This window comes from Heterodontus francisci, chromosome 41 (genome assembly GCF_036365525.1).
Source record: "Heterodontus francisci isolate sHetFra1 chromosome 41, sHetFra1.hap1, whole genome shotgun sequence".
Lineage (NCBI taxonomy): Eukaryota > Metazoa > Chordata > Chondrichthyes > Heterodontiformes > Heterodontidae > Heterodontus > Heterodontus francisci.
In genome coordinates, this window is record NC_090411.1 from 16,797,203 (window position 1) to 16,814,677 (window position 17,475).

The window sequence follows — 17,475 nt, forward strand, 5'->3', positions numbered from 1 at the left end:
CAACCTCATGTGCAGGAAGTGTCATCAGCTAGAGGAGCTTGAGCTCCAAATTTTGGAGCTTTAGCAGCAGGTGGCATCACTACAATGCATCCATGAGGCTGAGCGCTACATGGGTATCATGTTTCTAGGTGGTCATGCAACAGGTAAAGGGAGCAGAGGCAGAGAGGGAATAGGTAACCACTAGGCAGTCAAGGAAAATCATGCAGGTAGTGCAGGAATCCCAAGTCTATTTTGCACTCCAATCACTGAAAAGTCTGAGCACTGGTGAGAGCGATGGTTCCTCTGGAGTGCAGCCAGAGGCAATACCATGGCACTACGGGTGGTTGAACTGTACCTAGGTTGAGCGGGTGGAGTGGGGGAGAAAAGGTGAGTGGTAGAAACAAGATTGGGAAAGCAAGTGAAAGAGGATTCTATAGTTAAAGGAACAGATCGGCCTTTCTGCAGCAGCAGGTGTGATTTCAGGATGGTACATTGCCTCCCTGATGTCCGAGTCAAGGATGTCAGAGCAGCTGCAAAGCACTCAGAGGTGGGAGGGTGAACAGCCAGAGGTTGCGATCCATTTTGATTTCAATGCCATAGGAAGAAAGAGATGAGGTCCTGCAGACGGATTTTAGGGTAAAAGGAAGATTATTCTGGATTACTCCCAGTGCCACGCACTACTGAATGTAGAAATAGGAAGTTAAAGCAGATGAATGTGTGACTGAATAGATGGTGCTGGGAGAGCTTCAGATTCCTAGAACATTAGGACCTGTTTTTGGGGGCAGTGGTTGGACCTATATGGGCTGGAAGGGTTACACCTCAACAGAATTGGGACTAATGTCCTGGCAGGGCAGTTTGCTGATGCTATGGGGGAGGGTTAAAACTAACTCGGCAGGAGGATTGGAGCCAGGATGCAGCATTGTAAAGGAGAAACAAGGTACACAAAGGATTGGGAGAAACAGATAGACTAGAATAAAAAATGGTAAGATATTAGGTGGGGTCATAGTAAGAAGGAATGCAATAAGGTCTAAATTAGGTTTACAATGCATGGTAAGTAAATGCATTCAGTGTAGTAAATAAGGTTGTTGCACCATAGGTGCAGGTAGCCACGTGTGAATATGATGCCATGGTGATAATGGAGACGTGACTCAAAAAAGGGCAGGACTGGGTACTAAATGTTCATATATACAAGATGCTCAGGAAAGACAGAAAGGAGGAAGGGTGGCAGTATTGAATAAGCAGAATATTGCACTGCTGGAGAGAGAGTCAAGAACAGAATTTATTTGGTTAGAATTAAGAAATAATAGAGGTACCATTACGCTACTGGGTATATTCTATACCTCACCAACTAGTGGGAAAGATATAGAGGCTCAAATTTGCAAGGAAATTACAAAAAGGTGCAAAAACTATAGAGTAGTGATAATGGGGTCTTTACTTATCCTGGTAATAGACTGGGAAAGTAATATTGTCAAGGGTAGAGAGAGAGAACAGTTTCTGAAGTGTTCAGGAGAATTTTCCATATCAGTATGTTTCTGGTCCAGTGAGGAAGGAGGTATTGCTGGATCTGTTTCTGGGGAATGAGGTGGGTTAAGTGCATCGAGTGACAGTTGGGTAACCTTTAGGGGACAGTGATCATCGTATCATAAAGTTTAGGTTAGCTATGGAAAAGGGAAATCCAGACTGAAAATACTTAATTGGAGGAGGGCCAAATTCAATGGGGTGAGAATGGATCTGTCCCAAGTAATTTGGAATCGGAGATTGGCAGGCAAGGGCAGGCAAAACTGGATTAGAATGTCACTGTTTTGGACTTCTGTGCGTTCTCCAAAGGCCATTTCAGCCACTTCTCACTACACCCTTCACTGCTCAAAGGAAAACTAATACTAACTCTCTTGCTGCTTTAATTTGGGAGGATGTGACTGGGCCAGTGCAGACGGTGACCCAACTGCTATTCAATTAGTTAATAGTGGGGCGAAACATGGGTCAGTATTTGTGATAAAATTTGTTGGCAGTATTTGTGAATGGTTCTGAATTGGTATTTTCTGTTTATTGTGTAGATTTATTTATGATGTGTACACTGTTTTGTAGTTGAGTTTTAAATATTGATCAATATCCTTTCAAATACCTTTTAAACAGTTGAAAATATTAAGACTAAGCTGTCGCTGGCTAGTTTGGTAAACAATATACTCAATGTGAAGATGAGCCATGCAGTGCAGTAAGGTCCCAGGTTTGTTCCTTGGTCTGTAGTTAGCTGATCTCAGTTGGAGCAGATTTAAGCCATGACCTCCAAGATTGTGAAGGGGAAATGTCAACCAGCAATGACTCTCTGATTGCTGTCCAATAACTCCTGGTTAGTTTGTGTGCTTGAATACGTGGTTTAGGAGAGGACTGGGCTCACCTGTAATAGTACAGCAGGTCAAGTAGTCTTTAATGTTGACTAGACCCTCATAAATAACCCTTGGGTGAAGTACAGGGGGCTGTCGGCACACCTGGATCTGTTCACCAGTTGGTACCCACACCTTGAGAAAATCTGCAAACTATCTTTACTATCCTGTCAAACTAGGGATAAACAAGCTGCCAGTAAGCAGGTGCGTCGCTCGGAAAAGAGACTGAAAGAGGTGATGCTGCAAATGGAGGATGAAAGACGCAATTCTGATCAATGCAAAGACCAGGTCAGTCGCAGCTTTTGATGTCTCTGTTGAATGATATGCTTTTGGAAATGTAAACCATACAAGTTGTTTTTGTTTCCTTTTCCCCAAATTCTTCCTCCGTGATATGTTCTCCTTGGCAGAGAGTCGTCTGCTCAGAGCTGTAAGACCTGCCCAAGGTGAGCATCCCTCAGGTCTGCCCTACCTCTTCCTCCAAAATAGCGTGATTCATCAGAAACTTTCCTTGGAGTTGATGTACAGTTTCACGTAGTGAAATATCTTCTGACAAACCAATTACCTCTCCACTGAGATATATATCTGCAATATTGGCAAATTGCATGCATATTTTATTCCACATCATGAAACAAGCAGCAGCCGAGAAGGTTATTAAATCAGCAATAGATTTATCTTTCCATTACAACCAGCATTTTTTTTCTGTGTTCTATGAAATTCCTCCTGGAGCTTGGACTATCTGCCAACCCTCTGGTAGTACTATTTTCAAACTGGCTGCTGGGAAGAGCATTCTGAGAATAGCTCTGAATTTCCACTCACCTGTGCAAAACTACTTGAACTCTTGTTTAGTGCCTCCTGTCACCAGCATAGCTCAAATCAGATCATAGCACATATGGAGGGCAACCTTGACCCACTGGTCTTTAATCATTCTGACGTCAACCTATCAGCCATTGGCCCAAAAACACCAGCTTTAGATTTTTCCTGAATGACGCAGTTCCTTACCAATGCCATGTCCATGATGTATGTCATCCATGGCTCTGTCACCTCAGCTTCTTCGAAATAAATGAGGCCTAATTCAGGCTAGGCTAGACCAAATTGACCCAGTTACTTTTGGCATGGACTTGATGGCCTGAATAGCCTCCTTCCGTGCCATTTTGACTCTGACTCACTGGAAGAGAATACTGCTCCCTGGAATATTAGTGTTTGTTCGATTCATCCAGTGGAATGTTGAATTAAATAGCCAAAATAACAGAATACAAGTCAAAAAGTCTTAACTCATTGTGAGCACTGTGTGCTTTTCTGGTCACTGTGTGCTTTTCGGGAGAGACCAAGGCTGAGGGAGTAAACCCGAACAGAAAATCCAGAGCGGAGCCCCTAAGGCGGTCATGTGTCACCGATGACATGTTTCCGGCAGTTCCTGCAGCCAAACTGGTGCCAAACGTCGTGCTCTGCACTCCTTTGGCCCCCACTAGGAAGGCTGAGAGGGGGGTTTTGGCGTTTGGGCAATTCACAACCTCCATACGTTCTGCCCAGGCATACGCCATGGAGAGGTCACTCTATAGTTGCCTCACAGCGACCGAAACAACACGGAAGGCAGCAGTTACGGGTTTTAAGTCCAGCTCAATTGACATAGAGATTGGGCACTATGGGTTGCCTTTTTTGGTGGGAGAGGTCGTCGCAGCCTCCAACCAGACAGCCCCCGGTCAAAGAGGTTCTGTCCCGCCACAGTCCACCTGCTTCAATGGGTGCTTGGAGCTGTAATACCGCACTAAACAGCATGACAAAAAAAGTAAAAGAAGGTACCAGCCCTTTTGTTTTGCAAGCTGGAACGTCAGAACTGTGTGTCCTGGCCTGTTGGAAGATCTTGCACAAATCTACGACTCTGAAAAGACCGCCATCATTAACAACAAGCTCAGTAGGTTCAATGTGGACATTGCAGCACTTCAGGAGACACGCCTCCCCGCGAGCGGATCACTAAGGGAGCAAAACTTACACCTTCTACTGGCAGGGTAGGGATCCAGAAGAACCAAGACAGCATGGAGTGGGCTTTGCCATCAGTCGCTCGTTGCTCAGCATGATAGAGCCACCTACGAATGGCTCGGAACGCATACTGTCCATCCGACTGCTCGCCACCTCTGGTCTAATACACCTACTCAGCATCTGTGCTCCAACACTCTGCTCCCCACATGAAGTTAAAGACCATTTCTATGAGGAGCTCTATAGTGTCATTAGTAACATTCCTAATGCCAAACATTTGTTCCTGCTGGGGGACTTTTAACGCCAGGGTTGGGGCCGACCATGACTCATGGCCCTCCTGCCTTGGGCGCTATGGTATTGGAAAGATGAATGAGAGTGGACAGAGACTGCTTGAGTTGTGTACCTACCACAACCTCTGCATCACCAACTCGTTCTTTCAAACTACACCCTGTCACCAGGTTTCAAGGAGGCACCTAAGATCGCGTCGTTGGCACCAGCTGGACCTCATCGTCACGAGGCGAGCCTCCATAAACAGTGTTCAAATCACACACAGCTTCCACATTGCGGACTGCGACACCGACCGCTCCCTGGTGTGCCGGAAAGTTAGACTCAAACCAAAGAAGTTACATCACTCCAAGCCGAATGGCCGCCCGCGCATCAACAGCCAACAAAATTGGAGCTCAGTAACGCCATCAATTCTTTAGCCCGTGGAAAAGCCTCCGGAAAGGACGGCATTACCCCTGTAATAATCAAGTGTGTCAAGCCTGTTATACTCTCAGCACTCCATGAACTGCTTTGTCTGTGCTGGGATGAGGGAGCAGTACCACAGGACATGCGCGATGCCAATATCATCACTCTCTATAAGAACAGGGGTGACTGCAACAACTACCGTGCAATCTTCCTGCTCAGCACAGTGAGGAAAGCCTTCTCTTGAGTCATTTTAAACAGACTCCAGAAGCTGGCTGAGCGTGTCTACCCTGAGGTACAGTGTGGCCTTCGAGCACAGAGATCCACTATTGATATGCTGTTCTCCCTTTGCCAGCTACAGCAGAAATGCTGCGAACAACAGATGCCCCTCTATGTTGCCTTCATCGATCTCACCAAAGCCTTTGACCTAGTCAGCAGACATGGTCTCTTCAGACTACGAGCAAAGATCGAATGTCCACCAAAGCTACTAAGCACCTTGTTCCGTGACAATATGAAAGGCACAATTCAGCATAACGATGCATCATCAAACTCCTTTCCCATCCTGAGTGGTGTGAAACAGGGCTGTGTTCTCACACCCACACTGTTTGGGATCTTCTCGCTGCTGCCCTCTGATGCGTTTAAGTCTTCAGAAGAAGGAATTTTCCTCCGCACAAAATCAGATGGCAGGTTGTTCAACCTTGCCCGTCTTAGAGCCAAGACCAAAGTACGGAAAGTCCTCATCAGGGAACTCCTCTTTGCTGCTGATGCTGCATTAACATCCCACACAGAAGGGTGTCTGCAGAGACTTATCGACAGGCTTGCGGCTGCCTGCAACAAATTTGGCCGAACCATCAGTTTCAAGAAGACGAAAATCATGAGGCAGGATGTCAGAAATGCTCCATCCATCAATATTGGTGCACAAGCTCTGGAAGTAGTTCAAGGGTTTACCTGCCTGGGCGCAACCATTACCAGCAACTGTCTCTGGATGCACAAATCAACAAGCGCATGGGAAAGGCGTCTGCTCCTATGTCCAGACTGGCCAAGCGGGTGTGGGAAGATGGCGCACTGCCACGGAACACTGGGGGCGGCGCAGTGGTTAGCACCGCAGCCTCACAGCTCCAGCAACCCGGGTTCAGTTCTGGGTACTGCCTGTGCGGAGTTTGCAATTTCTCCCTGTGACTGTGTGGGTTTCCGCTGGGTGCTCCGGTTTCCTCCCACAGCTAAAGACTTGCAGGTTGATAGGTAAATTTTTTTTTTTATTCATTCATGGGATGTGGGCCTCACTGGCTATGCCAGCATTTATTGCCCATCCTTAATTGCCCTTGAGAAGGTGGTGGTGAGCTGCTTTCATGAACCGCTGCAGTCCATTTGGGGTAGGTAGACCCACAGTGCTGTTAGGAAGGGAGTTCCAGGATTTTGACCCAGCGACAGTGAAGGAACAGCGATATAGTTCCAAGTCAGGATGGTGTGTGACTTGGAGGGGAACTTGCAGGTGGTGGTGTTCCCATGTATTTGCTGCCCTTGTCCTTCTAGATGGTAGAGGTCGCGGGTTTGGAAGGTGCTGTCTAAGGAGCCTTGGCGCATTGCTGCAGTGCATCTTGTAGATGGTACACACTGCTGCTACCGTGCATCAGTGGTGGAGGGAGTGAATGTTTGTGGATGGTGTGCCAATCAAGCGGGCTGCTTTGTTCTGGATAGTGTTGAGCTTCTTGAGTGTTGTTGGAGCTACACCCATCCAGGCAAGTGGAGAGTATTCCATCACACTCCTGACTTGTGCCTTGTAGATGGTGGACAGGCTTTGGGGAGTCAGGAGGTGAGTTACTCACCTCAGGATTCCTAGCCTCTGACCTGCTCTTGTAGCCACGGTATTTATATGGCTACTACAGTTCAGTTTCTGGTCAATGGTAGCCCCTAGGATGTTGATAGTGGGGGATTCAGCGATGGTAATGCTGTTGAATGTCATGGGGAGATAGTTAGATTCTCTCTTGTTGGAGATGGTCATTGCCCGGCACTTGTGTTACTTGCCGCTTATCAGCCCAAGCCTGGATATTGTCCAGGTCTTGCTGCATTTCTACGCAGACTGCTTCAGTATCTGAGGAGTCACGAATGGTGCTGAACCTTGTGCAATCATCAGCGAACATCCCCACTTCTGACCTTATGATTGAAGGAAGGTCATTGAATCAGCTGAAGATGGTCGGGTCTAGGACACTACCCTGAGGAACTCCTGCAGTGATGTCCTGGAGCTGAGATGATTGACCTCCAACAACCACAACCATCTTCCTTTGCACTAGGTATGACTCCAGCCAGCGAAGGGTTTTCCCCCTGATTCCCATTGACTTCAGTTTTGCTAGGGCTCCTTGATGCCATACTCGGTCAAATGCTGCCTTGATGTCAAGGGCAGTCACTCTCACCTCTCCTTGAGTTCAGCTCTTTTGTCCATGTTTGAACCAAGGCTGTAATGAGGTCGGAGCTGAGTGGCCCTGGCGGAAGCCAAACTAAGCGTCACTGAGCAAGTTATTGCTAAGCAAGTGCCGCTTGATGGCACTGTTGATGACACCTTCCATCAGTTTACTGATGATTGAGAGTCGGCTGATTAGGTAATTGGCCGGGTTGGACTTATCCTGCTTTTTGTGGACAGGGCATACCTGGGCAATTTTCCACATTGCAGGGTAGATGCCAGTGTTGTAGCTGTACTGGAACAGCTTGGCTAGGGGCGCGGCAAGTTCTGGAGCACAGGTCTTCAGTACTATTGCCGGAATATTGTCAGGGCCCATAGCTTTTGCAGTATCCAGTGCCTTCAGTCGTTTCTTGATATCACGCGGAGTGAATCGAATTGGCTGAAGTCTGGCATCTGTGATGCTGGGGACTTCAGGAGGAGGCTGAAATGGATCATCAACTTGGCACTTCTGGCTGAAGATTGTTGCAAATGCTTCAGCCTTATCTTTCGCACTTATGTGCTGGGCTCCCCCATCATTGAGGATGGGGATATTTGTGGAGCCACCTCCTCCAGTTAGTTGTTTAATTGTCCACCACCATTCACGGCTGGATGTGGCAGGACTGCAGAGCTTAGATCTGATCCGTTGATTATGGGATCACTTAGCTCTGTCTATTGCATGCTGCTTACGCAATTTGGCATGCAAGTAGTCCTGCGTTGCAGCTTCACCAGGTTGACACCTCATTTTGAGGTATGCCTGGTGCTGCTCCTGGCATGCCCTCCTGCACTCTTCATTGAACCAGGGTTGGTCTCCTGGCTTGATGGTAATGGTAGAGTGGGGGATATGCCGGGCCATGAGGTTACAGATTGTGGATGAATACAATTCTGCTGCTGCTGATGGCCCACAGCGCCTCATGGATGCCCAGTTTTGCATTGCTAGATCTGTTCGAAATCTATCCCATTTAACACGGTGATAGTGCCACACAACACGATGGACGGTATCCTCAATGTGAAGACGGGACTTCGTCTCCGCAAGTACTGTGTGGTGGTCACTCCTACCAATACAGTCATGGACAGAAGCATCTGCGGCAGGCAGATTGGTGAGGACAAGGTCAAGTATGTTTTTCCCTCGTGTTGGTTCCCCCACCACCTGCCGCAGACCCAGACTAGCAGCTATGTCCTTTAGGGCTCGGTCAGTAGTGGTGCTACCGAGCCACTCTTGGTGATGGACATTGAAGTCCCCCACCCAGACTACATTTTGTGCCCTTGCCCCCCTCAGTGCGTCCTCCAAGTGGTGTTCAACATGGAGGAGTACTGACTCATCAGCTGAGGGAGGGCGGTAGGAGGTTACCTTGCCCATGTTTGACCTGATGCCATGAGACTTCATGGGGTCCGGGGTCGATGTTGACTCCCAGGGCAACTCCCTCCCTACTGTATACCACTGTGCCACCACCTCTGGTTGTTCTGTCCTGCCGGTGGCCATTGTAAATTGCCCCTAGTGTAGGTAGGTGGTAGGAGAATGGTGGGGATGTGGTAGGGAATATGGGATTAATGTAGGATTGGGATAAATGGGTGGTTGTTGATTGGCACAGACTCAGTGGGCTAAAGGGCCTGTTTCAGTGCTGTATCTCTAAATAAATAAAATTTTAAAAAAACAAAAGTCTGAGTGTTTCAAGCTTGTGTCCTCAGTACCTTGCTCTACGGCAGCGAGGCCTGGTCAATGTATGTCAGCCAAGAGCGACATCTCAACACATTCCATCTTTGCTGCCTCCGGAGAATCCTTAGCATCAAGTGGCAGGACCGTATCTCCAACGCAGAAGTACTCAAGGCAGCCAACATCCCCAGCATGTACGTCCTACTGAGCCAGCGGCGCTTGAAATGGCTGGGCCATGTGAGCGCATAGAAGATGGCAGGATCCCCAAGTCACATTGTACAGCGAGCTCATCACTGGTATCAGACCCACTGGCCATCCACGTCTCCACTTTAAAGGCATTTGCAAACGCGACAAGAATTCTAGCGACATCGACCACAAGTCGTGGGAGCCAGTTGCCAGCGATCGCCAGAGCTGGCGGACAGTTATAAAGGCGGGGCTGAAGACTGGCAAGTCGAAGAGACTCAGCAGTTGGCAGGAGAGAGCCAACTGTGCAAAAGCCTCGATAACCAACTTTACCTGCAGCACCTGTGAAACAGTCTGTCACTCTAGAATTGGTATTTATAGCCACTCCAGGCGCTGCTCCACAAACCACTGACCACCTCTCTCGAGACAAGGAGGCAAAAGGGATAGACACAAAGGAGACATTCTATCATTAGAGGCAGTGTAGGGAAACGTAATTTGTGTATATGATCTCTCTGGGTCATTTCCATTCTCATTTGGTGTCCAACTAACGCGATTGTTTGTTGATGCAGCATTCAGCTTTGCTTGAAGTAACCTCAATCTCTTAAATGACTCCATATGTAAATCGGTTGGTAGTGCTCTCTCCTCTTAAGAACATAAGAACTAGGGGTAGGAGTAGCAATTCAGCCCCTCGAGCCTGCTCCGCCATTCAATACGATCATGGCTGATCTCATCTCCGCCTCAACTCTACTTTCCTGCCTGTTCTCCATAACTCTTCAACCCATTTCTAATAAATCTGTCTATCTCCTCAAATTTACCCAATGTCCTGGCATCCACCGCACTCTGGAGTAGTGAATTCCACAGATTCACGACCCTTTGAGAGAAGTAATTTCTCCTCTTCTCTGTTTTAAATTTGCTACCCCTAATCCTAAAACTATGATCTCTCGTTCTAGATTGCCCCACAAGAGGAAACATCCTCTCTGTCTACTTTGTCTGTCCCCCTAATCATTATACCTCAATTAGATCTCCTCTCATTCTTCTAAACTCGAGAGAGTAAAGGCCTAAACTGCTCAATCTCTCAAGACAAGCCCCCCCCCCCCCCCCCCCCCAAATCTCTGGAATCAATCTAGTGAAGCTCCTCTGAACTGCCTCCAATGCAACTACATCCTTTCTCAAGTAAGGGGACCAAAACTGCACGCAATACTCCAGGTGCGATCTCGCCAATGCCTTCTACAGTTGCAGCAACCCTTTCTACTTTTATACTCTATTCCTTTAGCAATAAATGCCAACATTCCATTTGCCTTCCTTATCACCTGCTGTACCTGCAAACTAGTTTTCTGCGATTCATGCACGAGGACACCCAGATCCCTCTGCACCAAAGCACTCTGAAGTTTCTCTCCATTTAGATAATTTGCCTTTCTGTTCTTTTGACCAAAATGGATAACCTCACACTTATCCACATTAAAATCCATCTGCCAAATTTTGGGCCATTTATCTAATCTATCCATATTCAATTGTGGATTTCTTATTTCTTTATTGCAACTTATCCCACCTATTTTAGTGTCATCTGCAAATTTGGCTGTTGTACCTTCTATCCCTGCATTCAGTTCATTATATAGATTGTAAATAGTTGGGGCCCGAGGACCGAACCCTGTGGCACCCCACTAGTTACATCTTGCCAATCAGAAAAATACCCATTTATCCCAACTCTGTTTTCTGTTGGTTAGCCAATCCTCTATCCAAGTTAATAAATTGCCCCTAACCCCATGTGAACGTACCTTGTGTATTAACCTTTTGTGCAGCACCTTATCAAATGCCTTCTGGAAGTCCAGATAAACTACATCTACAGGATCTGCATTATCCACTGCTTGTTACAGCTTCGAAGAACTCTAGCAAGTTAGTCAAACACGATTTACCCTTCATAAAACGATGCTGACTCTGATGGCTTGCGTTCTGACTTTCAAAGTGTCCTGTTATTACTTCCTGTTGGATCCCATCAGTTACAAAGCGAGACTAAGTCCAACCGTAACTTTTAGAAACTTTATTGCAGTAAATGGTTGTTACATTGCAAGGATACAAAAGGAAGAAAAAGCAAAACAAAAGAAAGAGAACATGTGCTCACTACAGCAAGCCTTTCTTATAGTTATTCAAACAAAACTAGTAACGTCTCCCCACTTGTTTCTGAGTGGTTTACAGACTTCTATTATGATTGGTTCATTCGTCTCAGCATTTTATTCTTGCATTTTATTTCACTAGTTTCACATCTCCTCTTCTTGAACTGTTAGGCTGATTATTAAACAATAGGCTACTATTAAGCTATCTGCAGATGTCCTGTTAGCTTCTGCTTGCTTTTTATAAATTGGCTCCACAGCTTCACAGTTAGTCTGTTAGCTGATTAGCTTACTTTTGATCTGTCCCCACACTTCCTTAATAATGGATTCTAACAATTTCCCAACGACCGATGTTAAACTAACTGGTCTATAGTTTCCTACTTTCTACCTCCCTCCCTTTTTGAATAAGGCCGTTACATTAACTTTTTTCCAATCCACTGGAACCTTTCCCGTATCCAGAGAATTTTGGAATATTATAACCAATGGATCTACTATCTCCACAGCTACTGCCTTTAAGACCCTAGGATGGGGACTTGTCTGCCTTCAACCCCAATGGTTTGCTCAGTACTTTTTCCTTAGTGATGATTGTTCTAAGTTTCTCCCTTTCTATAACCTCTGTATTACCTGGTACTATTGGGATGGTACTAGTGTCGTCCTCCATGAAAACTGAAGCAAAATACTGATTTAGTGTCTGCCATTTGTGTTCCCTCCTATTAACTCCCCAGTCTCATCCTCCAATGGACCAACTTTCACTTTAGCTACTCTCTTCCCTTTTATATACTTATAGAAGCTTTTGCTATCTGCTTTTATCTTTTGCGCTAGTTTTCTTAATTTACCTTTTGTTTTTATTTTTTTAAGTAACTCTTTGTTGATCTTTAAAAGTTTCCCAATCTTCCAGCCGGCCACTGGCCTTTGCAATATGGTACGCCTTAGTTTTTGTCTTTGTTATCCTTAACTTCATTGCTTAGCCATGGATATTTTTTCTTCCTCTCTGGAACATATTTTAGTTGGGATAAATTGAATATCTCCTTAAACATCTGCCACTGCTCGTCAACAGTCCTACCTTGTAGTCTTCCTGCCCAGTCCACTAGGGCCAAATCTGTCCTCATGCCTATATAATTACCTTTGTTTAACTCCAGAATGCTCGTGTGGGACTCCAGCTTCTCGTCCTCAAACTGAATTTGAAATTCTTAAGTCAGAAGGTTGAGAGTTCAAGCTCCATTCCAGAGATTTGATCACCTAATTCAGGCTGACACTTCAGTGCAATACTGAGGGAATGCAGCACTGTCGGATGAGATATTAAATTGAGGCCTTATCTGCTCTTTCAAGTGGATGTAAAGGATCCAATATATGATGAGCAGGAAAATTCTTCCTGGTGTCCTGGCCAACATTTATCCCTCAGCCAACATCTCTTAAAGCAGATTATCTGGTCATTATCTCATTGCTGTTTGTGGGAGCTGGCTCTGCGGAAATTAGCTGCTGTGTTTCTTACATTACAATAGTGATGACACTTCGAAGTACTTAATTGGCTGTAAAGCTCTTTGGGACGTCTGTTTCTGCAAGTTGCTGTATAAATGCTGGTCTGTCTGTCTTTAGTTCTGACAGCATGTTTCAGCCAGAAGCAGAAACTGGCACTTATATAATATCTTTAATGTAAATAAAAATCCCAAGGCATGTCAGAGGTGTAATAAAACATGTTAAAGAAAATATTAGGAGAGGGGGCCAAAAGCTTCATCAAAGAGATGAATTTTGAGTAGAGGCTTCAAAGAAGAGAGAGAGGTGGAGAGGTTTAGGAAGAGTCCAGAGTCTAGGCTGCTGAAGGTAGGGCTGTCAGTTACCTGACTCAGGAAATCATAATATTTCATTCATCTCTTGTTTTGTTTTTAATGTGTACCCAGCATTAGGTTGTACTTAGTCATGTTGCTCTCTAAAGAAAACAAGGCTACGCTCAAAGCCGCTGCCTGGCAGTGATTGGCAAACTGGGGTAATGGAGGTTTTCTCCTCCTGTTTCACTTGCAGGTTGAGAAAGCCAATTCCCGTTTGAAACAGTTGAAACGGCAGCTGGAAGAGGCAGAAGAGGAAGCCCAGCGTGCCAATGCTTCCCGCAGAAAACTGCAAAGAGAACTTGAAGATACTACTGAAACTGCAGATGCAATGACCCGTGAGGTCAGCACACTCAAGAGCAAGCTCAGGTAAGAAGGTGGTGAAAAAGCACTAATACTGGAATCATCCTGCTGTTGAGCACATTAAGAAAGCAATGTACGACACATTTAAATTTAACTGGACCTGTCACATTTTATGGTGTCGTTTTCACTTTGTTATAGTTAACACCTTGGAACGAGGAGAGGCGCAGACCATGCATATTGCAATTGCTGCCCATGCATAGAAACAATGTTCAATTATGAAGCAGCAGAAGTAAAATATATTTAATTTAAGGCAATACTGGGACAAGTCCAAAGAGGTGCTTTAAATCCAGATACGCTTTGGAAAAACAGGGAATTGGGAGCAACAAGGTGTTAAATTTGTAAAACTTAAGAGTTAAATGAAATGGGAATGAGGAAAATGTTTCATCTGACTGGGAAATTTAGACTGAAAAGAAAAATAAGAATGCAAGAAATTAAAACTGAAAAAATGACTTGGAAGCTAAACTTCCTGAAAGGGAATTATGATCAGGAGCTGATTTATTTAAATAGCTGAGGCATGTGAGTCAGTCAGTTCAAGCACCCATCCTTTGAAATTGGCCTTAACTTCAGTCCATGCTATCGGTTAAAAAAAAATTGTTGCTAGTTTTAAGCGTCTTAATTTGAGAGTTTGTCGAGTCCTAAGCTAAATGCTGGTGGGCAGAATTTAATTTGTAATCTGTCTAGAAACAGATAGCTAGAGGGAAAGCTCTGGCCTGCATCTTATCTGTGTAATTACTGAGCTGGAAGGGAAGGGGACGAGGTGTCGGGGGTGATGGAGAAGTGGACCAGGGTGTATCTCAGCAAGCTCAAGGAGCAGCACCTCATCTTTCAATTAGGCAGTCAACAGCCTGTGGACTCAAAACTGAGTTCAGCAATTTCGGAACATGACTGGACTTTTTTTATTGTTTTTAACCATGTGTTTGTTTTTCATGTGTTTTTGGACAAAGCTACTCATTATTCTGCCATTAACACTCTCTCTGGACTAATGTTTTGTCTTTCACCATAACCATTAACTCTGTCTTTGCCTTGGTCCCATGACATCTTTGTTATTTAATGGCTCCTGCCCTCTTCCCTATCACACCTTCCCTTTTGTTCTCTTTCCCCACCACCACCCCCCTTTCACTCACTTAAAACCTAATACTTTTCTAACCTTTGCCAGTTCAGATGAAAGGTCACAGACCTGAAACATTAACTCTGCTACTGTCTCCATAGATGCTGCCTGACCTGCTGAGTATTTCCAGCACTTTGTTTTTATTTCAGATTTCCAGCATCTGCATTACTTTGCTTTTATTGAAAAAGAGCAATCTCTCATTTGCAAGCTCTGAAATCACTTGGCATTAAAATTCACATAAATTTTTTAATGTGTTTTCTTGTAGGCGTGGGGATGTGACATTCCCTGTGCGCCGCATTGCTGGCAGAAAGTTGGATGAAATCTCGGACGATGATGTCGAAGGTCGTAGTGATGCAGGAGATCCCAAAGCTGCTGAATAATATTGCCAAAACGCCAACTTACACTCGCAATACAAACGCCACCATTGGGCCAATTGTTATTAAGGTTTTATAAATGCATAGCTGTATTTTATGCTGCATCTGGTAACATCAGGGCACTCTCTCCCTCTTTCCCCCTCAGCTTTACGTAACTTCTTTCTGAATAATTTTGTAATGTGCTATTAGCACATAAGTTATTGTGCATCAGGAAGAACAAGGCTCATCATGTGTGCAGCAGCGCACCCAGAGAAGGAGGGTTAAAGTTTAACCCCTACGTAGAATTATTTTTCTTCAAATTAATCACGGCTCTGCAGTTTTCAGCTTGTGACCCACTTGGCCAGGAGTTGAGCCCGTGGAGCAATCCTATTCATTTTCTTTTTTCAAAAAAGTTTTTAATCTTTCTGTTTTAACCTGGCTTACTTTGGGTTACGTTTTTAGTATTGTGATTCAGGAATGTAACATTTTGTTGGGCAAGAGGCTCTTGGAACTAGTGTCTAGTTTTAGACAAAACTGATTTTGTTTTGACAATCCTTTAAAACCATTTGATGGGGTTCACAGAGAGTGTTGGACAATTCAGTGGTTCACAAATATCAGTGGGTGTTGTACACATGGCAAAGTGATGACCTAAAAACTCACTTGCAGAGGCAAGCATTGATGTGTGCTTACAGCAGTTTTCTGTAAAGTAAAATGGAAATGTCTCATTTCATATTTGAAGTCTTGCTGTCTGGAGCAGACTACCCAATCACTGCCCGAGAGATTTCAGTGGGTTCAGCTACAGAATTTTAAAGCTTCCTTTTTCCTATTGATACGAATTGGTTCAGGAAGCAACAGAAAACAATTAACTTCTAACTGGAAACCTCTGTTCAGCTTGCCTTTGTCCATACCATGTTTGTTGCTCAGCCAGCCAGCGTGCTTTCCCCAACATCCTTTTATTCTCTGTGAACTTAATTGTGACAATCCTATTTTTCTAGCCTTAGTTTTTGGGAACAGACCATTTTTGTGGTAAAGGAGAGAAGGGAATAGATCATTTTTCCTCCAGCTATTATTGATTAATATTTTCAGGTAGTAACGTAGTTTGGAGTGTCAGTCTCCAGAACATGCAGTTAGCTTGAGCATTCCTCCTATTTTAAAAGCAAGGCTTCTAATCCGTACTGCCAGTTATCTGGCACACATTTCGGTGGTGCAAAATGCGAACGTTACAATTCTCACCTAAGACAGTTATTTGTGAAGTGTTTTGCTTGGTGCAGAGTGTCAGTCTATTCTCAAATCCCTGGCCAAGAGGGATACAGTACTGGTGCTCGGAGGGGAGACACATGCTCATCGAACACTGCAGACAATAAAAGCCGAACCTGGTCAGTTCCAAGACTTCTCTGCAAATGTTTTAATGTGCAATGACATCCAAGAAGACTGTTGAAAAGAAACGTATAGATATATATATTCATTTTTATCCAAATGAGTATCGCTTCATAGTTGTATTGGAAACAATTTTTGATAATCTGTTGGCTATACTGGATTTGTAAAATGACTTCATTTCCTGTGATTCTTTTAAGGACCAAATATATATTTAAACAGGAAAAATATAATCAAGAAAAATTTGTTAATGGATTTTTTTATATATATATACGTATAATGTAACCATTTGCTCTGATCAATCATGACCTTTTTTCTGAGCACTGGCCTCCAATTTAAAAACAAATGCATTTAAAAAAACTGGAAAATGTGCTAAAGCTTAAACTGCACAGTTTTAAATTTAGTGTCCATGTCTGGTCAGGGACGCACGGCAATGTGCACTGGGTGCGTCAGGAGATCCCACACATATCTTCCCTTATTCACTGAATTGTTTGGGACCTTGGTTTAATGTGTTTTACATACACAACACGCAAGTATTGGACTAAGAGAGTAAAAGGTGTCTCACTTTCCTATATGCAGCAAAATTTATTTTTCACACGAGAAGTTGCTCCATTTTTCTTCCTATGAGGGTTGCTATAGAAACTGGTTGAATTTGCAACACACAACACACTCATTTTTATAAAAGTGCCTTAAGCATGTGTCGCACCAGTGTCGCTAAACTGAATTGTAACCGTGGTTTGCAGATGTTACCACAAATGTTACAAATAAAGTTTATTAAAAAGTATGGTGTTGAATGTTTGTCGATATTGTCGTTTTGTGAAGTTCGCAAGAATTAACTCCATTTTGTACATTGAGCCTTGCTGTGTTATTCTGCAGTAGTGAAGGGCTGCTTCCTGCTCACTACCAGTGTACCTGTTCAGGCACATTTGCTTTACTGCTTTATGCAGTTCGAGTCCCCCTGCCTCATTTTGCCCAGCTTTATATTTCAAGTCTGACCTGTGAGCCCTTGGAATACCAGTTGTCTGCATGTGCATGGAGTGCCCTGATTTTTATT

General features: G+C 44.5%; 1 protein-coding gene across 2 annotated transcripts in view; it reads left to right on the forward strand.

Moving 5' to 3' along the window:
- Positions 1–17,205, forward strand: part of LOC137353276 (myosin-9-like) — a 230,608-nt gene extending 213,403 nt beyond the window's left edge. For both annotated transcript variants that reach the window (XM_068019373.1, XM_068019374.1), the window contains 3 exons: positions 2,540–2,648; positions 13,420–13,592; positions 14,960–17,205. In XM_068019373.1, coding sequence (XP_067875474.1) covers positions 2,540–2,648; positions 13,420–13,592; positions 14,960–15,074 — 397 coding nt within the window. In that variant the 3' untranslated portion in view covers positions 15,075–17,205. The remainder of the gene's footprint in view (positions 1–2,539; positions 2,649–13,419; positions 13,593–14,959) is intronic.
- The last annotated feature ends 270 nt before the right edge of the window (positions 17,206–17,475 follow it).